Source organism: Capra hircus, chromosome 3 (genome assembly GCF_001704415.2).
Source record: "Capra hircus breed San Clemente chromosome 3, ASM170441v1, whole genome shotgun sequence".
Lineage (NCBI taxonomy): Eukaryota > Metazoa > Chordata > Mammalia > Artiodactyla > Bovidae > Capra > Capra hircus.
The window spans coordinates 40,038,387-40,063,801 of record NC_030810.1 but is presented as its reverse complement, the minus strand read 5'-3'; the positions used below and the strand labels follow the sequence as shown (position 1 = coordinate 40,063,801).

General features: G+C 39.9%; 1 protein-coding gene across 1 annotated transcript in view; it reads right to left on the bottom strand.

Moving 5' to 3' along the window:
* CACHD1 (cache domain containing 1) overlaps nucleotides 1-25,415 on the bottom strand; it is a 235,687-nt gene that overhangs the window by 75,788 nt on the left and 134,484 nt on the right. Inside the window, exon 4 of the mRNA XM_005678311.3 lies at nucleotides 7,277-7,383. Within this exon, the coding sequence (XP_005678368.2) occupies nucleotides 7,277-7,383 (107 nt within the window). The remainder of the gene's footprint in view (nucleotides 1-7,276; nucleotides 7,384-25,415) is intronic.

The following is a 25,415-nucleotide window of genomic DNA, read 5'->3' as shown; positions in this document are numbered from 1 at the left end:
GGGCACAAGGAAGTGAAAGAAGAGCAGAAGATGAAATTGAAAGGCTTCCATCGCTGTTTGAAAGGTTGAGGGGAGCAATCAGAGATTTTTGAGAAATGGAATTATAGAGCGAGTACTTTAGAATATCTACCACGTGCAGAAAATAATGAAAATGAGGAAGAATAAGAGAAGGGAAACTTTGGAGGAGATTTCTACATTAATTTGTCTTCTAGAAAGGCAATGAAGATTTAAATCTATGGTACTGAAGTGGAGAAAACAAAGGGGATTCAAGACACATCTTTGAACTATGGAATTTAAGCCAAGTTTCCTTTTATTGAAAAGGATAACGAGATCTGCATTACAAGTGGGTGTGATGAGCAGGAAGAGGGACACCCAGGTAAATGCCCTAGTCAGGTGTCTTGTAAATACTCATTCACTTATGCTCTCATTTGGTCAAAACTGTTAAAGCCTGAAGTCTCAGGTAGAAAAAGATGAGGAAGAATTCCCAGTGTAACCAGGAGAGGGTATCAACAATATATTCCAGACTGGGGAGTAAGTTTAGACGAAAGTGTTCTTGTGTGTTTGATGGTTTAATTTTGGGGATAGCTACTGGATTATCATAGAGAAATATGTGTCCTGAAGTTGGTTCCTCGATAAAATAACTCTGAAACAGGCCACAGCTAGAGAGAGGTTTAGAATTGAGTAGCATGTGGTGGGTGGAGATGGCAATGGTGCCCCACTCCAGTACTCTTGCCTGGAAAATCCCATGGACGGAGGAGCCTGGTGGGCGGCAGTCCATGGGGTTGCTAAGAGTCAGACACAACTGAGCGACTTCATTTTCACTTTTCACTTTCCTGCATTGGAGAAGGAAATGGCAACCCACTCCAGTGCTCTTGCCTGGAGAATTCCAGGGACGGGGAAGCCTGGTGGGCTGCTGTCTATGGGGTCGCAGAGAGTCGGACACGACTGAAGTGACTTAGCAGCAGCAGCAGCATGTGGTGGGAGCAGGAGTGCTGTATAAATGGAGACCATTCAGGGAGATAACAGTGTGGGAGGAAGGTGGTGAAGAGAGGACATGCGGGGACATCCACCTTAGGAAAAAAGAGCCCAAGAAAAAGGATGATAAGGACTGGGCAGAGGAGTTTGGGGATAAGTGGCACAGAACAATTTTATAGAAACTAAGGAGGGTAAAGTTTCCAAAAAGGAAGCATTCATGCCAACTGCTGGATAGCAGTCATGTGAAACTGTGGAGGGGGTCACTTGAGATCCAAAGGAAAAATGAGGACTTCCCTGAGCAATCTGGCTCAGTGGTAAAGAATCTGCCTGCAACGTGGGACACCTGGCTTCAATCCTTGGGTCGGGAAGATCCCCTAGAGGGCATGGCGACCCAATCCAGTATTCTTGCCTGGAGAATCCCATGGACAGAGGAGCCTGGTGGGCTATAGTACATAGGGTCGCAAAGAGTCCAAAGCGACTGAAGTGACTTAACACACATACACACAAGGGAACAATGCTATAGTGAAAAACTAGGACAATCTCAATGTTGAACTGGAGTGGATTGGTTGATTTAACATTGTTACACAATTATACACTGCTGCAACAATAGAGACTTTAGAGAAGTATATTTGTTTTCATAGGCACATAAGAATATTCAGAATATATTTGCTAAGTAAAAAACAACAAGAAAACCCAGGCTGTATCCATTACAATCACAGGTATAATGGAAAGAGTATATATACACATGAGAATCTATGTGGCTAGTAAAATCTTCTGAAATCAGTGTAATAGGATTGTTGTAAGAAACCTAGAAGACGAGACTCCAAAGTAGCTCACAGTAGAAGAACAGAACTTGAAGAGGAATCAAAGTAAAGGTCCCCTTTGTTTGTGTACTTAGTTTTATGTATATACATATGTACACTCACCACCAAACATGAATGTAAATGGAATCATAACCTCAAGAGTCTAGGTTTCTAAGTGATTGAATAGTTTTTTAAATAATTACCACATCTGTTATGATACTATCTCAATCACAAAGCTGGTTTAATTAGGCACACAAAATCCGAGAAAGTCCTAGCTTGATTGATTTTATTCTTTTTTTTTTTTTTTTTCAGGTAGAACATAGCTTCACATTGCTTTGGAATTAGCATTTTAACAGATGATTTTCAAGTCATTTTAAAGAAAAACAAAAAACCTACAGCACATAGCCAATCCTTGTCATTCAAAGAATGAAGTGATGAAGCTATTGAAATTAGCAGCTTGGTCCACAGCCTCCAGTGCCCATCTGTACCTCCTGCAGCGTTTACTGCTGTAAGATGACTTATAAGCGCCTCTTTCACCCCATGAATCCTGTTTCTCAATGAAGATGCCAACGTGACCAAGATCGACGTTTGCAACTTCAAATGCTCTTTAAATCAAACACAATAAAGAAAGTCCAGACACCCTTTCTTTCAGTGAGAAAGAGTAACTCTCACTTGCACTCTCATCTCAATTGCATAACTCGAGAGAGCAAGAGACAACTTTCCTTGGACTCTTCAAATAAACTCTCTTTAGGGATCAGGCTATGCACAAGAAAATAGCTCAGCAGGAATTTAAAAGAGAGACAGAGAAAGAAAGTGAGAAACTAGGGATAAAAGCAGGAAAGACCCTGAGCAAAACATGACCCATACCATCATGTAACATATGCACTATTGAACGTCAGCTATTTGTATGGAATCAGGGACAAGGAGTCAATTTAGAAAGTAGAGATGTGGTGGGGTCGTTATTTTTTTTTTGGTGGGGTCGTTTTAAGACAAAGAATACACATGTGTGTTGGATGGATGGACACATGACCTAGTTTTGGATAAATGAAGCTAAGAATGGTTTACAATTTATGTGAGTCTGTTTCCAGCTAGTCTGAGAGGCAATCTGAAACTGTGTTATCAATTAGGAACCCATTGATGGATTATATACAGACTGAAAGAGCCTAAGGCTGGACATTTTACAGATGTAAATATCAGACATGTGATAGCCTAGAAAGCACATTAATTCTGCTCTGAAAAGGGGCATGAGCCAGAGAGGAGGGGAAGGGGGAGCTGTGAGGTCACCCTCCCCCATCTCCCACTCCTCTCATATTACAAATGCCTGTTCAAGAATGTGGACTTTGGCTGTAGCCTCTGCCCGGTGGAATGTCACAAAACTTCAAATACAAGCAAGTCCGTTCTCAAATACCTGAATACTGCCAAAAAAGGCTTGTAAATCTAGCTGCGTCAACTGCGCTGAGAACAACTCTTGTCAGTTAGGATGTTATATCAATGCTTGGGACGTGATCTTGGAAACAGCCAAATATAAGACCTGATCTCTAGCAACCTACCTCTTCCCTGACCATCCTCTTTCTCCCCACCTTTCCCTTGACAAATAAAGACTGTAGAAAAAGAGCATTTTGTCAGGATCCCCAGTCATGTGCAGCTGAGTTCTACTCTAAAACCTCTATCACAGAAGGAAATCTTAGTGTAACTAACAGGTCTTCAGTGGCTCCTCCAACCTGCTCTCCCTGTCTCCTAGCCTCACTCTCAGCTGAGGGTCTTGCTTCCTAATTCTCTGAGAAAACACAATCACTATTGCAGGTCATGCCCCCAAGTTGCTGATATCACATTGGTCATTATGGGCATTCCACACACTTACTCCTTCTTCCTCCTTCCCATTAAGAATGAACGCTCTGTGCGTTTCCATCTTCTACTTGGAATCCCACCATCTCTTGCCTAATCAAGGATAAGGCTGTAGCAACTGTCTCTTTTCACTTCTCACTTTTATCTACCGAATCATTCCCTTTGGCACATGACCTTGCCATAATTTAAAAATATTATCTAGACTCCATGTGGCCCTCTAGCTTTCCATTCAGCAAACCTTTGGAGTTCATGTGCTTAGCGTCTCCTGCTCCATTCTTAAAAGCCTGAGCTGATGAATATCAGCCTTTCTTTTACTGTACGATTCCATCAAACAACCTTTGTCAGATTCACCAGTTAATTGGTGTTTATGTTGCTAAATTTCATTTTCTCAAGAGCCTTCATCTTACTGAGGGCCTATTTAGCACAGTTGATCTCTCCCTCTGTCTTGAAACACTTTTGTCGTTTGGCTTCAGTCTCTCTTGGTTCTCCTACCAGACTGATTGCCATCTTAGATTCCTTTACTGCTTCCTCTTAGAATGAACTCTAAGTTGTAAAGTGTCCCAAGACTCAGTCTTTGGACCTCTTGTCATCATTTTTTCCCCATGGCCACTTGCTGTATGATCCTACTGAGTCTCATGATTTAAGTATTACCTATATACAATGAATTTAAGTGATAAATGTCCAGTCTGGCCCATTCTCTGGACTCCAGACTTGTCTGGGCTTCCCTGATAGCTCAGTTGGTAAAGAATCTGCCTGCAATGCAGGAGACCCTGGTTTGATTCCTGGGTTGGGAAGATCCACTGGAGAAGGGATAGGCGACCCACTTCAGTATTCTTGGGCTTCCTTTGTGGCTCAGATGGTAAAGAATCTGCCTGCAACGCAGGAGACCTGGGTTTGATCCATGGGTTGGGAAGATCCCCTGGAGAAGGGAAAGGTTACCCACTGTAGTATTCTGGCCTGGAGAATTCCATGGACTGTATAGTCCATGGGGTCGCAAAGAGTTGGACACTACTGTGTGGCTTTCACTTTGGGCTTCCCTGGTGGCTCAGATGATAACAAATCTGCCTGAAATGCAGGAGAACTGGATTCAATCCCTGGGTCAGGAAGATTCCCCAGAGAAGGGAATGGCAAACACTCCAGTGTTCTTGCCTGTAAAATCCATGGACAGAGGAGCCTGGTGGGCTACAATTCATGGTGTTGCAAAGAGTCAGATATGACTGAGTGACTTTGACTCACTATACACAATGAATCTAAGTGATAAATGTCCAGTCTGGTCCATTCTCTGGACCCCAGACTTGTATACACCACTGTCTGTGAGACATTTTCCCTTGGATAACTAACTTTTCTAAAACTGAGATGTCGATTCCTTTCCTCCCACAGCAACCTGTTCTTCCTCACCTCCCCATCAACTCTGTCATTCTTGCTGATAAAGTTAAATATCTTGGAAGTCCTTCCCAACTCTTCTCTTATTCTTAAACATTCTGTACTGGGCACAACTGGGAAAGGGAAAGAGAGCAAATACTGAATCTGGGAAATGAAAGACGCAAGTTCCAGCTCTCTGCCCTGAGCCAGCCTTGGAATCTCCCATTAGAATGTCTCTCTGCCCATTCCATGCCCTTCTCTACTCACTTCAATTATTTTTTTATGAAAAGTATTTTCACTGAATTTTCTTTCTAGTAGTAAATCCCACCTGTTCCAGAAGGTCTCCAGATCCTCTGACCAATTTTTTTTAAATGACTGAATTCATTATATATTGGTCTAGACAAGAAGTGCCTGGCAGATTTAGGTTGCATCATTTAGCTAACAGCTATAGTTTTTTAATCCCTAAGCAACATAAAGCTTACAGTTCTTTCTTTCCAGACCTAATAGATTACCTGGTTTGTGTATACAATGCCCAAAGACTAGAATTCTTCCTCTGAACCAATACTGGGTAGGGCTCTAAAAGTAAATGTTCTGGGTCTCTGGCTTTTCTCTTGCCTTATACATGTTTCCTGGAGACCTGGAATCTGGGAAATATACTTCTTCATGTATAAGGATTAAATCTTTTATTTCTCCAGTGATGAGGAAAGTCTTAGGACCATTCTGAGCCTCAGATTATTCCTTGGTAAAATCCTAGGACTGAGATTGGTAGGTAATTTCTAAAGGCATTTCTAGCTTTTATTTTTTAATTAATTTATTTTTAACTGAAGGATAATTGCTTTACAATATTATGTTGGTTTCTGCCATACATCAACATGAAGCAGTCATAGGTATACATATGTCCTTCCCTCTTGAACCTCCCTCCACCCATCCCACTCCTCTAGGTTGTCACAAAGCCGCATTTGAGTTTCCTGAGTCATACAGCAAATTCCCACTGACTGTTTTACATATGGTAATGTATATGTTTCCATGCTACTCTCTCCATTCAGCCCAACCTCTCCTTCCTCTGCTGTTTCTACAAGTCTGTTCTCAATGTTTGGGTCTCCACTGCTGCCCTGGAAATAGGTTCATCAGTATCATCTTTCTAGATCCCACATATATGCATTACTATATGATATGTGTTTTTCCCTTTCTGATTACTTCACTCTATATAAAAGGCTGTAGGTTTATCCACCTCATTAGAACTGACTCAAATGCATTCCTTTTTATGGCTGAGTAATATTCTGATGGATATATGTACTACAGCTTCTTCAGCCATTCATCTGTTGATGGACATCTAGGTCGCTTCCATGGCCTAGGTATTACAAACAGTGCCAAAATGAACATTGGGGTACATATGTCTTTTGCAATTATGATTTCTTCAGGATATATGCCCAGCAGTGGGATTGTTTGGTCACATGGTAATTCTTTATTCCTAGCTGTTTAACACTTCCAGCTTTTAAAAGGTGAAGCCTTCAGGTTCTGAGGCCCATCACCCAACAGCTATATACAACAAGACAGAGTGAGAAACATAGATCAGAACTCTAGGGCAAGAAAGCAGAGACATGGTGCCAATTTGAAGCTGTATGTAACTATGTGCACACGTGTCCTAACCCTAGTAGTAATTACTGTTGCATATGACCAAGTTCTGACCAGACCAATAAGAAAGTTCAACATACAGTTAGTTGCCCATATCCACGGATGTGAAACACACAGATCTAAAATGCCAACTGTATTCTTTATACCTCACCATACATGTAAGGGACTCGTGCGTCTGCAGATTTTGGTAACAATGGGAGTCCCTGGAACCAAGTAACTGCAGATACTGAGGGATGACTGTACAGCCTCATGGCACTGTTCAGTAGTAGGAAAGTAACCTCATCATTCTTCAAACTGCCTCCTCAAATTAAAAATTATAAACAGGGAATACAAATGAAATTCAACACTTCCTAAATGCAGAGACAATCGGGTCTTGAAGGTAACCTTTAAATGTGAATCTGCTAACGAATGAGAGAATAGATTAAGAATCTAGCAAATCACATGGCATAGTTCACAAACGGAATACAGTGAACGCTCAATACATGTCTGCCTTATTTTCTTCTTCCTTTCCCTCTTTCAAGTGTCAGCTTGCCAGAAAGAAATACCTAACTTTAAGAACATATCTTTTTTTCTTCCAAACTAAATGTAAAGCAATACATTTATTCAAAAATGTGGTGGAAAACAGTTCACCTTTATGAAGTCAAGAGATTACTAACCTGAATTTAAGTCTCGTCCTGGATTGAAGGCCCGGCTATTAACAGTAGTAGATAGTCGATCACAACTAATTGTTCTAGATACATTGGTGTTAAAGTTCCCATCAAATCTGAAACAACAGAAGAGAATCAGCAATATTTATCTGGCCATTATTCAATCCACAAAGCAAACAAAAGTTAATAGTTCAAATACTGTGTACAGAATAGGTCAGCTCATGAATAGTGAAATTACAATTTAAATATTTTTAAAAATCACTTCAGAGTAGTGTGGGCAAAACCCAACATCTGCATCTAAAGGTTTTAGAAATCAAAATAAATTCTAAGAAGATTAAAAAAAAAAAAAATCCTTCAAGACAACTTTCCCTGCAGTGAATGACCAGGTACTGGTGATGAAATCATACAGAAAATAGATTTGACAAAATTTAGACCAGAATGACAAACATTCAGACTTAAGCTCTGATGTGACACGTGAAAAAATTCTTTAAATTATTCTGTCTGAAAACCAATGACCAAGCATAAAGACAGACAGTAGAGAAGGAGAAGGAATGGTTGGGGAGTAGGAAAGGTCTAGGTTTGAATCCTTGCTCTGTCACTTTTACATGTGTGAACTTGCATAAATTGTACAATCTGTCTGAGCCCCAGGTTTCTTATCTGGAAAAAAAAAAAAAAGAAAGAAAGAAATCTACTGACTCATATAGTCACCAAGACTATTTTCCAGTGAATTTTATCCAGAAGTAACAAAAGAGAAAACTCTAGAACTTCTAAATAAGCTATTTTGGATTTCAGATACTGAGACGATTCATGAAGGTTCTGAGAGTTACCTGTAAATAAACTCAATCTGAAATTAGGTTTTTAAAAACTAGTGTTAAATGTGTATCTCTGATTATAAATATCATTAGTGAAATTTCATTAACACAGGTAGAGAAGCTCTTACAACGCTGAAGAAACACTTCTAAAAATCGAGATCTACTTTATTGTTCACGTGAATGTGGATTTTATGGATCTTTTAAATAAGAACTATTAAATTGAACTGGTTGTATAAGCAATGGGGCTGAGTTTTCAAAGGGTGTGCTGGGTTCCAAAGCAATTTTGTTTTGATACATATCATCTCAAAAGAGGAGACCTTTCAAGAGATTTTAAGAGACTCTTTAGTCCAGTCTCTCATCCAGTATAGAATTATATCAACACTGTCAACTGTGCCTCCAAGGACACAGTTGCTTTACAAGTGTGGTCACTCTTCCTTGGACCTGCTCCAGTTTGTCTAGACAAGAAGATTGCTCCCTCGAAAGCCACAGATGGAGAGAAAAGAAGAGATTAATACATCAGCAGCTGCCAGAATGTATGCTGGCAAAGCAACATAATCTCACTGTCCTCTCTTGTCTTAGCATTTAACATCTGTGAAGCAAGAGTAGCATTAGACAAGGAACTCACTTGCTCTCCATGCACTAGATGGTCATATTAAATCTATTCCCTCACATACTTTTAAATTAAAGACAGATAATATTTAGGCTTTGTGGCCTACAAGGTCTCTGTCACAATGACCAGCTTCTGCCATTGTGGTGTGAAAGCAGTCAAAGAGAATTTTTAGAGGAATAAATATGGCAGTATTCCAGGAAGACTCAATTTCCAAAAACAGGTGGTGTACCACACTTGTTTCACCACCTCTGATCTAGACTGGGGCAGTCCTACAGAATTTTCTGAGATGATGAAAATGTGTCATTTTTGCACTGTTCAGTATGGTAGCCACACGTGACTACTGAGCATTTGAAATGTGGCTGCTGTAACTGAGAAACTAAATGTTCAGTTTTGCTTAACCTTAATTTAAATGTAAACAGTCACCAAATAGTGGCTACCATGTTGGACAACGCAAGTCTAGAAGGTTCTCCTGATTATCTAATCATCCTTCAAGTCTTCGTTCACTTATCACTTCCCCTGAAAAACTGGATTGTGAATGCTTTCCTAGTCTATGTCAAGTGTTTCCATCTTCTCTCAGGGCAAGTGCATAATTTTAAATTTATGGATCCATTTGTATACGTCTTTTTAATTGGACAATACTTGTAAATGCTTTTAATGGGTGGCTTTTTATGGTCCAGGCCATATGAACAGACAAAAGCCCCTTGAGAGCAGATCGCATGTCTTGTCGGTTTTATTCACCACTATGTGTGTATACATATATGTATATGTGTGTATGTATGTATGTATGTATGTGTGTGTGTATATATATATATATATATATATATAAAAAACACTAAGCATTGTTCTTATCAAAAGCAGGCACTCATATTAACTGATTGTCTATGAACATTCCTCATACGTGCTTAGTCCTAGTTTGGATTCCTGCAGAAGGCTCCAGAGGTCTAATAACTGAGGACCATCCCTCAGATAAATGGTTCCTAATTATCTAAAGTCTAAGCCATATCAGAATCACCTGGCAACATGTTGGGATGCAGATTCCTGAGCTCTACCCTGGAAGATTCAGATTTAATGAGTCTAGGGTAAAGTCCTCCCTGAAATCTGACTTTGACAGGAGGCTCCTGAGGGGTAAGAAGCCCTCCAATCCTGTCATGTAGATTCCTTTAGAAACAAGGCAGTACAAAGGCTTTCCAGGAACTTCTCCCTATGCCTCAAAGAGACCAAGGACAGAGGATCTTTTAGTCTGAAGAGAGCAGAGGAATTCTTAGGTATGCCTAAAACTCATAACTGGACTGTGCTATACTAATCACAAACCTTTTTCACACCTGCTGATCTCCCAGTTGAGGAAAGTGACACCAAGCAACTCACAGCAAATCAGGGACCTAAGAAAGACGTGACCTCATCTACGTCCCTGTCCAAGGATGAGGCACACGTATTGCTTTATATAAGTGACACAGCAAGAACTTGTTAAAGGTGATGGGTGACTCAAGAGAGCTACTGACAACTTCTCCCAGAAGAAAGGTAAGCCTGAAGAGAGCCCTCTTTCCCTGGATGGAGTCTCTACGGCCAGGACCTGTGCCGTCAGCCCCAGCTCTGGAGAGGGCTAAAATCCGGTGCAGAACACATGCAGATTTCTTTGGCCACTGTGAAATGAGAGTTCACTCCTGAACCAGGGAGACGAGGGAACTATTTTTATGGGCTGTTTTCCTTTCTGTACTGCAAAGATCATCTCTAAGAGCATTAAAGAAAATATTTTCATAACAATAAAACTGCAAGCGAAGTGACACATTAACAAGAGTATGTGCTCAGTAAACATTTGTCAGTCATAAAAAGGGTTCACAGTATAGCGCTTGTCATCAATAGCCGGCCCAACTTTCTTTCCCCACCGTGTCCCAACCTATAGTTCTACTCAGATCGTAGTTCTAACCAATACACGTTTTTTCCTGTTGGGTCCCAGCTGTGGTGCTTTTCAGTGTTCATAGTGCCCATGCTACAAAGCCGATTTTCTGATTTTCCTCCCAGGAAGTCCTCTTGTCAGCCTCAGTCTATGAGGAGCCTTTTCTCCTCTAAACTGACTAGTGCCATTCTGCCTCTTATGTCTCTTTTCCCTAATTTTTAAATATTGTTCTATAAACAAGCTTAGCATAATGTCAATAGAGCTGATGTCTGATAGACTGGTTGCTTTTAGATTCTACTTATATCAACAAAATACTAATCAATAAAAATTCTAACATAAGGTTTATTATAAATAATGAGCAAATTATCTTATTTATTTTGCCTTCTCCACACACTAAATAAAGGTATAGTAAGAAAAAAATGCCAAGATATTTTGTTATGGAAGCCTTATTGTTTAATGCTACCACCCAGCCCTCGAATGCCCAATTCTCTCTATAACCTTTCAGATATCTGAGAAGTCTTAATTCTGCCAATGGGATTGTGGGTTATTGAGGATTTGTAGTTCTCTCTCAGGTCCAGTACATTGCTGGGAATGTATAGTTCTCTGTAAGTTTTCTTATTGGTAGCTGAGTGCTGTGGAAGGACAAAAAGCTAAATCACTGAAAAGCTCTGCCTATTTCATTTAATCATATTCAGAGAACATCTGTGATGAAAAAGGAACTGCCACCTGGCAAAAGCATGCTGTGTCGGGGTCAGGAGCATGCCCTCATATGTACACAGGCCTGAACTGGAGTTGGGTTTAAAATGCTTATTGCTCTCTAACTCTCCCATAGAACTTACATGTTTGCAGCCTACATTTTTCTCATCTATAAGATGGTTTATCTATTTTGTAACCAGAAAATAGCTCTGAAGAGCCTTGTACATATAAACATGTAATAAATAATAACAATGAATATTAGGTGTATTAGTAACAGTAACAGTTAACAGCTCCCATGTTACATTGTATCAAGAATATTCCAAGTGTTTTACACAGATTAACTCATCTAATCATTACAAACCTGAGAGATACACTATTATTATTTCATTTAAAGACCAAGAAACAGAGGCACAGAAATGTTAATTAAGAAGTCCAAGCTTCACAGCTAGGAAGTAACAGGATCAAGATATGAACATATATTCAAGCTCTCCTTTATAATGAATATATTACACTGTATCTCAATAAAATCAATAAATTGTCATTAGCATTATCTAAAACAGCTGAAGTACAATTCAACTCTCTCAAAGAAAAGGATTACTCTAAAGGCTTGTGGGGCTTAGGGGAAATCTTTGCTTTTTACTTAATAGGAAATGACAGTTGCTAAGCATAAGGCTCACAATGGATAGCTACAGAGAAAGAACTCTATGGACAAAGATGAGGAAGATGGAGAAGATATAATATTAAAGACAGCTATTCTCAATCAATTATAGATAACATAGATTTTAAAAATGTTCACCACTGGCATACCTTTGGAATGTTCCATTTTGGGGTTACTTTTTATTACTGCACTCCAGAAAAGCCTCAGGGTCCCTTTCCATTCAAGTCTGAATTTGAAAGGTTTCTGAAATCTGAGAGGTTTCAAGGCAGCAGAGGCGGCTATAAGTTCCAGATGGACAGAAGAGTGAGCATGTCCACTCTCCACACAGAGAAGAGACACAGCTCATAGCAACTTCTCTCTTTTTCCTAGTGTTAACATTCTCCTCTGGGAGAAAGAACCTGGCATTCTGGTCATCTGACAGCTTAAACAAATGGCTTATATACACCAAAGGTAAGATAAAAATAGGAGACCAAAAAGAGGAAATATCACCAAATTCTGAAAAATTCTCCATGGGACAGTGAATTTCAGGTGAGTGCTAAATAACATAATAGACAATGGCCACAGATGTGAGCAACGCATAAAACCATAAAACAGGGCTCAGAGAAGCCCCAGCTGGTAACGTATAAACACACAGCCTTCCAGAGATCAAACCTGATCCCCAAAAACACGTCAAATACCTGAAGACATTCTTTTTCTGAAGAAATCCACCCTGCTGTTTGAGAATTAAATAACCACTTTGCAGGAGAACCTCAGCCAGAGGGCAATATGACCTCTCCTCTAGTTAGCTCACAGACTTAAGTTTACTAGGAAAGGATGAAACAAAATTCAATTCTTGCTCCCTGGGTAATCCGAACATAGTGAATACTGGTGGTTTTAAATTAATTTATTTCTATCAGCTGCTAACATTCTGATACTTAAAGGATTCAAGGACAAGACAACCACTCTCCTTTCTCCTGCATATTCCATGGAATTCTCTAAGTGGCAATGGTTGTACAACCTCTCAATTTTCTTGAGTCTCCTCACACATGAGGAGCATCCACTCCCCAACTGAACTAACATGAAGCATGCAGAAACAAACCTTATCCTGTTTCTATGGTTGCTGACATTGCTGATGTGCAAGCAGGTATGGGAGCAGGTGTCAACAGGGGGCTTGGAGATACAGGAGCATGGTGTGTTCCGAGCTGGTGAGTCAGTCTGGAGAAGTAATTTCATGAGCAAAACCCCTGTGATTATCTCTCCCTTTCTACTCAGCCACACACACTAATGTTAGCTTCTCTTTTGAACTCCAAACACCCATAACTTCTTATGGAAACCTCTGAACAAACTTTTTGGCCAACCCAGTAAAACTTGCTTAGCACCATCCCAGTTACCTGAGTTATCTCCAGGCCTCAGTGGAACAGCTGCCTTGCCTAAAGTGAGACTACATTTAATGCACACGTGCCTTTTAGAAAAAATGATTTCTAAGAAGAAATGTACTATTTACCCTGATTGGGAGACTGTGAGAAATGCAAAGTTCATGCTTCTAAACCATTATGAAAACATGCCAGTTCTCTTAAGGGTTACCTAAAACATTTTTCATTGAGAAATACACAAGCTGCCAGTCACATTTATAAAATTTTAGCTTTTATAAGGTAAAGAGCTGATAAAATTATAGATTTTCATATAAAATAAACAGGCAATTCAACTTATCTTTGCATATGGCCTTTTAAAAAGTCATAACAATAAGAGAATAATCCTATATAAATCTCCTGTAGACTTACTCTCTAAAAGGGGGAGATATTGGATTATGACTGCTTTCTGTATTTATTTTCATAAGATAAAACTAGGGCCTGAAATTTAGTTTCAAGAGAAATAACTCCATCTTTCCTACCCCCTCAAGTTAATAAAAAAAAAAAGAAAAAACTTCCTTCTGGATTTACTTTCATGAACAACTGATCGAAACTGCATCCCGAGGGAGAAAACAGAACTGTGACTCCCACTTTGATCTCTTCCCCATGGAGAAATTCACTCCCTGCCTGGCTTGCAAGATGTTCATTTGATTGACGTTTGCTCTGATGTGCAAACTGCTTTGAACTTCAGACATTTAATTCCCATCAGGCTGCAGTCATTTTTATTCTCCTTCAACAGGATTTACAAGCAGGAGATCAGCAAATGTAGAAGATAAAATAAATTTGCAGAAGCTTTGAATCTTACATCAAAACAGTGTTCAAGTGAGTTCCAATTGGATTTCATTCAGCCTCGGTTCACAGTGTAAATCAACTTTTCAGTGGAGTCCCAGTTTAGAAAGGAAAAGATACAAAAGAGAGAGAGACATACACCAGTTGGGGTTTACTTCCGGAATCTCTTTCTTGGTCTTTGTTTAAATTTCCTATGGAAGGTGATTTGCCAGGCAAATCACTTAAAACCCTGGGTTTTCCTCAACATTTCCAGGCAAAGTCTGACCAATTTATCATGTAGCACAGAAAAACCACACCCACAGTGTGAGTTCCAAGGGTGCTGCTGAAATGTGGTATTGTTCACGGGCATGTTTTAAAGGTAATAATTTAAAAAGCAAATCCCTGTGGATATCTCAGAAGAGCAAGGCTTACGCTGATAGTTGAGTCCATAAATAAAGCCAATATGATGACAGCTAATGGGGTAGGGAATTTTTTTTTACTTGTTTTCTTGTTTTTAATCACTGCTAGAGACAGGCACGAGGGTGTTTCTTTTTTTTTAAGACCACCACCATTACACACCATTTCTTGAGGAAGCAAAATCTGGTATGGGCTCAGAAGCTGGTGTGGAACAAATGTGCTGAGGCTTGTGATGGATCTCCCAGCCCACGGCGGACCCTTGCTGCTGGGTGTCACCACATTACCAAGTTCCATTTTTAGAGCAGCGGACATTTTGGGGGTGGGGGGTGGGGAGGGGCGGGGTGGGGGGTGGGGAGGGGCGGGGTGGGGGGTGGGGAGGGGCGGGGCAGGGGGGAAGCAAAGATGGCAAAACCTAGCAGCTACAGGAGACTTTGAAACAAGGTCCAGTGGTTAAGAGGTTTCCCTGGTGGCTCAGTCGGTAAAGAATCCACCTGCAATGCGGGGAACCCAGGTTTGATCCCTGGGTTGGGAAGATCCTCTAAAGGAGGACATGGTAACCCACTCCAGCATTCTTGCCCAAAGAATCCCCATTGTCAGAGGAGGCTGGCGGGCTACAGTCTATGGAGTTGCAAAGAATTGGAGATTACTGAGGGACTAAGCACATCGGTGGTTAAGACTTCACCTTTCAATACGGGAGGGTGCAGGATTGATACCTGGTTTCGGGAGCTAAGATCCCACGTGCCTCGTGGCCAAAAAAATCAAAACATAAAACAGAAATAGGATTGTTACAAATTCAATAAGGACTTTAAAAAATGGTTCCTATTAAAAAAAAATCTCAAAAAAGAGAGGTCTGGACATAAAAAACATCCGAGTAACAGCCCAACAGTGCCTGGTTTACTCAGATATGACAGGGAGACATTTCATTTCACCTCCATTCAACCAGGTTCCCACTCATTCTTTCTGGGAAGTGTCTGCTCTCCAAATATTTGAGCAACACCAGTTGAAAAGAATTAAACAAGAACCCCCTTATCTTCCACTTAACCACCCATGAGAATAAAGTTAAACAAAGAAAGAGCTAAGATAAAAATCAAACATCTGCCCTGGCAAATATTTAAACTCTGTTTGAATGGTGGAGGAAGGGGTAAGAGTGGGGTCACTTCAAAAAGGAACTATCACATTTATAAAGTAAATGATACTCAACTCCCCCCAATGGAGTTTACTTATTCAAACACCTAAATTAATGGGCAAACTGAAAAGCTGTCAAATAACGTGTAATCATGTTCCGAGAAATGGTTTTTCCTTCCATCTCTGCAGAGATTGAAGAGATAAGTCACATTCTTTCTGTTCTTATCAGTAATAAGGATTAAATCTTCAGGGTTCAGCAACCCAGACAGAGTGGAAACGAGGCTGGTTTCGAATGCCCTTGGAAGGTAAGGCTTAGAGCAATCAAGCATCTCTCTCTGTGTAAGAATCTAAGTATCTAAGTCACATTTCTTTTTCACCATTCCACACCCCTACCTCCCCACAGCAGATCGCTGGCAGAAAGCCCTGCTGTGATCTGTGTTTGGCTTCTAGAATTCCATTCAAACTGCTTTCTCACACAAGCTTGGAAAATGGCAAAGATGACACCTAGGGGAACTGGAAGTGAATCCACAACCACGTTAAACATTTATCCTTTACCTTTCTTGTTACCAGGTTTGGGCAGGAATGCACGAAGAAGAAGAAAGAAAGGTGTCTGGAAAAATAAAAGAGAAAACAGACAGCTGGGCAGAGGAATCCACAGGCTCCCTTTGTGCCATTCCATAGCCCTCGTCCACCCTACTACTTGACTTCTAACGAGGACTTCGTACATGTTTCAGTTGTTTATATACTTTCTCCTTTGTAAAGAGATCCTTTCCCATGTTTATCCCTAGAACCTATCCCAGAGTTTGCCTGTGAAGAGTACAGCTGTATTAAATGCTGAATGACAAAATGCAGAAAACCGAAGAGGCTGAGACTTGCCAGGACTAGAGTCAAGAGCTTGTAAATGCGTATGTTTTCTTCCCACACATACGCTGGGTACTTAGTAAATAGCAGACAACTGTGAGTGGTATGACACAGACATCAAAGAGAAGCACTCAGAACTTTGGTTAGCAGATGACTGTGGAGATGAACTGGTTCAAATCTGCCAGGCACACTCGTGCTGGAGTGAGACAAGGCTTCTCCAGATCTCTGTTCTGCAGAAGAAACATGAAACGTAAGATGTGAAATACTTATGGCTCATGCGTCCTCAAAAGGCATGACCGACCCAGTATTCAAAAGCTAACAAAGCTGTGAGTTGGAAGACAGCTGGCTCCACATCATACCAGACCAGTCGAGTCGCCCAGAAAGATTACAGACACAGTGATTTTTAAATCGTGACCTTCTTTGATACATTTCGGTATTCTTGCACAACAAAAACAGATGAAAACTTCAAGGGAATGCCTCTGTGATAACAGGGTATATTTCTTAGAGCTGGGCAAAATGCACTAGGCAGTTTCATTTAGAAATCAGATAGACAGGCAGACAGACAGATAAAAAGGAAGGAGAAAAATTTCAAGACCAACTCTCCCTAAAATCCATAAAAGGCCACTGATGAAAATCAGTATTCTAAGCAGTGTGGCAGGTCTCCTGTCCTTCCTCCAGTGAAGGTTAACATAGGAAAATTCAGAAAGCAGCACTGTTATCAGACTCAAATACAGGTGTTTTCTGCTATGAGTGTGCTCATCAATAGTCCTAAAGATACAGATACTTATCTACACACACAAGGAAATAACACAAACTAATGCAGGAACATAGTTTGAAGACTGAGAAATACAATTGAAATTTGCTGTATCAGGGAACTCAAACAGAGGCTCTGTAACAACCTAGAAGTGTGGGGTAGGGAGGGAGATGAGAGGGAACATATGTATACCTGTGGCTGATTCATGTTGATATTTGCAAGAAAACAACAAAATTCTGTAAAGCAATTATCCTTCAATTAAAAAAATTTTAAAAACAAGAAAAAAAGACTGAGAAATACACTAAACAGATAGTGGAAGCTTCATATTCAGCCAATTTAGAAACTTTAGAGGGTCATACAATAGCCTCAAATGAAATTCTAAGAAGGGATACATAGTTCAGCATTTCAGTTGGCAGATAAGCCATTTCAATTTTACTACTGGTCAGAATAGTTTACCATTAAAAGAAAAACGGTTTGGAATCAGGAAACCTAGGTTCTATACTCAGCTGCCCTGAGTCTTGACACAACCTCTCTGAGCCTTCATCCTCATGTGCAAAATGGAGGAGAGGGATTGTACCCCGCCAGGCTGTCCTGAAGATCACAGGAAGAATGTAATTTTAGTAAAATAATGTTTATAGAAGAAAGTATTTAACTGAAGTTTAAACATATGTAACTCTTTTACATAAGTTAAATATTGTAACTGAATCACCCTTCTGAAATGTAAAGCATTCTGCAAAATCCTTGTTGAATTCTTAACTAGACTCAAGTCCTTCTGGTAACAATATCCATACAGGCTGTATCTGTAACATTTTACCAGACTGCAGGTAACAATAATTTTTAAGTGGACTGGAGATGAATATGTGAGATAAGACAAGGAGAACACTTGAAAGACAGATTCATCATTCAGTCCTTTGAGGGCAAAAATACAAACACACTTTCCTGGGATAAGACCAGAACCTTTGATAAAATTAAACTTGTATTAAGAACCATGCTTGTCACTTTATTGGATGTTGTGTTACCCAAAGGATAAAAGAATAAAACCATTACAGTAAGAACTCCTGGCTAACTCACAGTGCTGTGAATAGTAATAATAAAAAATAAGACATACATAGACATTTTTTACTATTGTTTCATGTGAAACACCTTAAAATATGGCTGGAAAAAAAAGGATTTGCCCACAAATGGGTCAGCTGTTATGCCTAGAAACATCAAATCCAACTGTGCATCAGCACAACATTAAAACTATACATTTGCAATTGGTCCTCTCTTCTGAAATGTCATGCATATAACATAGTTGTGGGAGTGAAAATATCTGTGGGATGAAAATAAAGTGATGCTACATGCTAAATTCAACTTCTTGCCAAATCTCTCCCAAGAATGATCTACGTGTGACTTTTAAAATCAGCATGTTCATACTAAATAAATCTTCCTTCTAAATACCTTTTGCTCTTATTTTCATTTGTTGGTTAACAGATTCTTCCCCTCTGAGATGTTCAATTTAAAATTTAGAATAATCTTTAAAAGTCTTCCTTCCAATCCAAATCTCCAATAAAATCTAGTGGTTAAGTCATGTCAGACTCTTCTGCGACCCATGGACTATAGGCCACCAGGCTCCTCTTCCATGGAATTTTCCAGGTAAGAATACTGGAGTGGGTTGCTATTCCTTCTTCAGGGGATCTTCCTGATCCAGGGATAGAACCTGTGTCTCCTGCATTGGCAGGCGAATTCTTTACTGCTGAGCCACCAGGGAAGCCCCTATACTTCCTGTCTACACGCAATATTCTATGGAACGCACCACCACCCAGGACATTACATACATACATCCCTTCTTGGCTGTTTCAGCAGTATCTTCCCCTCTCAAGTTAGTCGATGCTTTATGATGCTTTGCTATTTTCTGATCTGAAGCGTCCTTCTTCTAGATCTGTCTGTAGGAATTCCACTCTTGAAGACCTCAGCTATCACTCTTCAACCAAACTACAGAGACCTCTATTCATAATCACTCTTTCTTCAAAAGAGTCTTTGGGTTTTTCATGACACTTGACACAGCCTACTTCGTTTACTCTGCATCCTCTAAGCTCCTAAGATACAAACTATTTTGTTCATCTTTACCTAGTGTCTAAGGCAACGTCTGGCACCTTAACTGCTTTGAACATGACACAGACAAATTGAGTTAAAAGTGATATATACACAGATATTTGGAAATTTTGTGTGCTTAAACTCACTCCACATGCAATTATCAGTACTGTTATAATTATTCATGTCTAATATTATTATTATCATTATCAGTTCAGTTAACTAATAACTGAGATAACTGAGTCAACAGCAACTTAAGTATCCCATCAGAGCTTAGCACAATGGAATAATATTCAGGTGAAATTGATGACTACCATGAACAGGCATAAAAGTACTTGAATTTCTGCCTAGAGTTAAAGTATCTCAGTAATTCTGACATCATCATCATCACTACCTATATTCAAACTAAAGACCAACTCAGGTTTCTTACCATGCATGAACTCTCTCCACAATTATATACTGAGGACCTGTTCAAGCAAGGTACTGAATACAAAGTTGACAGAAGAAAGATAAAGGGCACACAGAATAGAAATATGACTTAGAACCTGGTATCAGCCACTCTCACAATTACCCAGAATCAGTCTTAGCTGCCTTCAATTCCTCCCTCTCCCAACACCCAGTAGTGGTATGCAGGCCATAGCCAACACCAACAGACAAGTTCAGGCCCCTCTTGTTCATGGCCTACGTAAAGGAAATCAGGCTAGGTCTTCTAGTTGTTATATGGCAAACAAGTAAAATCTCCTAAAAGAGGATCATCGTTTCTTTTCTAAAATGTTAAATTCTCTCAAACAACTGCTATTTACTTAGTGTCTACAGTACAGTACTCAGACGCTCAGTCACGTCTGACTCTTTGCGACCCTATGGCCTGTAGCCTGCCAGGCTCCTTGGCTATGGGATTCGTCTAGAAAGAATACTGGATTGGGTTGCCATTTCCTCCTCCAGGGGATTTTCCTGATCCAGGATAGAATACAAGTCTCTTGGGTCTACTACATTGGCAGGTGGGTTCTTTACCACTGAGCCACCTGGGAAACCCTACTGAGTGTCTACTATGTGTTAAAGACACATGGCAGCAAGAAAGGAATTGTGCTTCATTTCATTCACAAAGCTTAAATTCTCCTGAATGAAGTTCAGTTACTCATTCTAGTATCTGAGGTTCTCTATGATCTAATGTTAATTCAACTTCTCAGCTGCCTTTTCCATCACTTTTCCCAATACAAGATCCTCATCAGTGCTCCTGGCCATTTCCTTCTGTGGGGCTTTCTTTAAATTGACCTTCCTCTCCTGGAAAGCTCTCCCTCCATATCCCTATATGCGAACATCCTTTTCCTACACCATGATTCAGCTGAAATGCTTCTCCCATAAACCATCTTATAAATGTTTCAGTTCAGTTCAGTTGCTCAGTCATGTCTGACTCTTCATAACCCCATGGACTGCAGCACACCAGGCCTCCCTGTCCATCACCAATTCCCAGAGTTCACCCAAACTCATATCCATTGGTCGGTGATACCATCCAACTATCTCATCCTCTATAGTCCCCTTCTCCTCCCACCTTCAATCTTTCCCAGCATCAGGGTGTTTTCAAATGAGTTAGTTCTTTGCATCAGGTGGCCAAAGTATTGGCATATCAGCTTCAACATCAGTCCTTCTAATGAACACTCAGGACTGATCTCCTTTAGGATGAACTGGTTGGATCTCCTTGCAGTCCGAAGGACTTTCAAAAGTCTTCTCCATCACAGTTCAAAAGCATCAATTCTTTGGCACTCATCTTTCTTTATAGTCCAACTCTCAAATCTATACATGACTACTGGAAAAACCATAGCCTTGACTGGATGGACCTTTGGTGGCAAAGCAGTGTCTCTGCTTTTGAATATGCTATCTAAGTTGGTCATAATTTTCCTTCCAAGGAGTAAGTGTCTTTTAATTTCTTGGCTGTAGTCACCATCTGCAGTGATTTTGGAGCCCCCTCAAATAAAGTCTGTCACTGTTTCCACTTTTCCCCCATCTATTTGCCATAAAGTGATGGGACCGGATGCCATGATCTTAGTTTTCTGAATGTTGAGCTTTAATCCAACTTTTTCACTCTCCTCTCTTTCATCAAGAGGCTTTTTAGTTCTTTGCTTTCTGCCGTAAGAGTGGTGTCATCTGCATATCTGAGGTTACTGAGATTTCTCCTGGCAATCTTGATTCCAGCTTGTGCCTCATCCAGCCCAGCGTTTCTCATGATGTACTCTGCATATAAGTTAAATAAGCAGGGTGACAATATACAGCCTTGACGTACTCCTTTTCCTATTTAGAACCATGTCCAGTTCTAACTGTTGCTTCCTGACCTGCATAAATGTTTACTTTTTTAAATTAATGAATGAGTAATGTAACCTTTGTAGGCCTTGTTGCATAATATCATCTCCCTCCCCACCCCACCCACCAGACTGCTCTCAAAAGCGTGAAGAAAATTACCTAATCAGTCTAGAATTTACAAATTTGAGCAGCAGGAAAAGTTGTCTGTAATGAATCTTGAGCATTGGCTGTCTGGAGTATAGTGCAAACTGTTCAGCTTACAGTTGAGGAAACTAAGGACTAAAAGGGGTAGGTGAATTTTCTAAGATTACACAGCAAACAGGTAGAGCAGATGGCCATCTGGTCTTAAGACCATATTCCTATGATATAACCTATATCTCAGCTGAATTGAAAATGAAAGGAAAAATATCTTTACCACTTAAGATATTTTTTGCTACCACGGTAGAGACTGAATTGATTTAAAAATGAAATATTTAAAAAGAGGCTTGCTGCTGCTGCTGCTAAGTCGCTTCAGTCGTGTCCGACTCTGTGCGACCCCATAGATAGCCTCCCACCAAGTTCCCCCATCCCTGGGATTCTTCAGGCAAGAACACTGGAGTGGGTTGCCATTTCCTTCTCCAGTGCATGAAAGGGAAAAGTGAAAGTGAAGTCGCTCAGTCGTGTCCGACTCTTAGCGACCCCTGGACTGCAGCCCACCAGGCTTCTCCGTCCATGGGATTTTTCAGGCAAGAGTACTGGAGTGGGGTGCCATTGCCTTCTCCGAAAAAGAGGCTTACCTCCTCTTAAAAATGAAACAAAGCTCATGTTTCAGTTCAGTTTTAAAAAACAGTAAATGGAAGATGGTATAGAGATTCCTTAGAAAACTAGAAATAAAACCACCAGATGATCCAGCAATCATACTGCTAGGCATATACCCTGAGGAAACCAAAACTGAAAAAGACACATGTATCCCATTGTTCACTGCTGCACTATTTACAATAGCTAGAACATGGAAGCAACTTAAGATACCCATGAACAGGTAAATGGATAAAGAAGTTGTGGTACATACACACAAAGGAATATTACTCAGCCATAAAAGGAACATCTTTGAGTCAGTTCTAATCAGGTGGATGAACCTAGAACATATCATACAGGGTGAAGTAAGTCAGAAAGAGAAAGATAAATACCGTATTCCAACGCATATATACAGAATCTAGAAAAATGGTACTGAACAATTTACTTACAGGGCAGCAATGGAGAAACAGACATAGAGAATAGGCTTATGGACATGGGGAGAGGGGAGAAGAGGGTGAGATGTATGGAAAGAGTAACATGGAAACGTACATTACCATATGTAAAATACATAGCCAATGGGAATTGGCTGTATGTCTAAGGAAACTCAAACAGGGGCTCTGTATCAACCTAGAGGGGTGGGATGGGGAGGGAGATGGGAGGGAGGTTCAAAAGGGAGGGGATATATGTATACCTATAGCTGATTCATGTTGAGACTTGACAGAAAACAACAAAATTATGTAAAGCAATTATCCTTCAAAAAAAAAAAAAAAAAAAGCAATCATAAACTGTGATCTCATGCTCTGAAGTCCCTAGAGGATCCTAAGGAGAGTAATACAGGAATCTGAACATTCTGAGTCAACATATTAATCATCAAAATTAAAAATAACTCTCTGAGTAACTTATTTCTAGTTCCCATGTTAACGATACTTCAGGAACTTAAAATGTGAACATACAAATGCCTTAATGCCTATTCCCACAATAACTATTCAATTAGCCAACATTAATTGAATGAGGATAAGAGAACTGACTTCTATTTGGAGACACAAAAAAGAATAAAAATCTGAATTCATCTTCCCAGGATTTCCTCCCTGGTTTACCCATTGCACTCTTCCAGTCTTCTTAAATAAAGACATTAAAAGTAAAAAATAAGAACACCACAAGACAGGAACACCTACAGAAGAAACTGAGGAAGGGAGGAGGAGACAAATGGAATTAAGAGATGTCGAAGACAAGATTATTGACTGGCTTATTAAAAAAAGTCGAGGATTAGTGACTAAACAACAGATTCAGATGTGCAGAGCACATTCCCATTTCTGTGGCAGGTTTCAGAAATAGATATTTTTGGTATATGCAAAAGGTGACTATATATAAATGTGACAGAACAAACATGTATGTTTAAGATGGCATATCAGGGAAGGCACATGGATAAGACATTTATAAAATTTATTAATATTATATAGTCTTCTCAGATTGGGAGCTGCAAAATCACATGCTAATGTGGGCCAAGCAGGTAATGAAAGTTAGGGGAATGGGTTGGGTGTGAAGCAATAGGGAGTAGTGGAGACTGTGGTGAAGGGGAGCATACAGGCTGTGTCTTCAAAGGGAGCTGCTCTTCATAGGAGCTGACTTTGCCCACGGGGATCTAGACTCACCATTGTCATATCTTCTGAATTTAGAGAGAACAGAAATTTGGTAATTCCCCCGAAGTTTAAATGTTGCCAACAAATTAAAAAACTTAAATTTAAAAATCTTTAAAATATCCTGTGGGGCCAAGGAAAACACATCTGTAGGTGAGATAGAGTCATGAGCATTGTGATGAGTTTTTGCATGTGTGCAATCCTTGCAAGGGAGCCCAGGATCTTATGGACCCTCCTTACCTAACCCTCTAAAACACAAAGGGAGCTATTAATTAAATTATATGAGTAAATAAACTCATTCTCAAAATTATGCTTTTAAGTGATACCATTGAAAATGAGTTTGCTGTAGATTAAGTCATAGCCTGTCCCCCTCGCATTAGACAATATCAATTCTTCAGATCATTCCTTCAGTAAATTTTGATGGAATATCTAATCACTATACAGGACTCTGTACAAAATAATTAATTTCTAGGATTCCTGAGTAAGAAAGCTGACGGGTCTGAGAAGGAAAGTATCAAAATCATCTGAAAAATCAATTTTCTGCTGCTTTGCAGGTTCTCTCTGTAGTCATCACAGTATAGCCTTCAGGGTGTATTCTGCAGAATATTCTATAAAAGAATATTCTCTCTCTTCAGAACTGGGTATGTTATCTTATTTTTAAAAAAATATGCATTATCGTGAGACTTCCTGGTGGTCCAGTGGTTAAGATTCTGCATTCCCACTGTGGGAGGCATGGCCTTGATCCCTGTCAGGGAACTAAGAGCCCACGTGCCCTGTGGTGTGGTCAAAAGGAAAAAAAAGAAGAAAAACGATTATCAAGTTTTAGTGACAAAAATCAAATATGGATTATATATCAGTAAAAATAAAATTCTAGGCCTAGAAAATAAAAATTAGTAATTGGATAAAAAAATCAATCATAAAAATATTGGCCAGGTAACTAACTTGTCTTTAATAAAACTGGAGAAGCAAGATCAATGGGCTACAGACACAATGTCAGTAATAAATACCTTAAGTGCTCTTGGGTCAGTGTTACATTTTTAAAAATGTTTACAAGGGCCTAAATATTTAAGAATGTTGTTCATGTCTGACTTTTTGCAACCCCATGAACTGTATCATGCCAGGCTTCCCTGTCCTTCACTGTCTCCTGGAGTTTGCTCAAACTCATGTCCATTGGGTCAGTGATCCCATCCAACCATCTCATCCTCTGTTGGAATCTTCTTCAGCACCACAATCTGAAAACATCAGTTCTTTGGCACTCAGCTTTCTTTATGGTCCAACTCGCACATCCATACATGACTACTGGAAAAACCATAGCTTTGACTATATGGACCTTGTCAGCAAAGTGATGTGTCTGCTTTCTAATACAGTGTCTAGGTTTCTCATAGC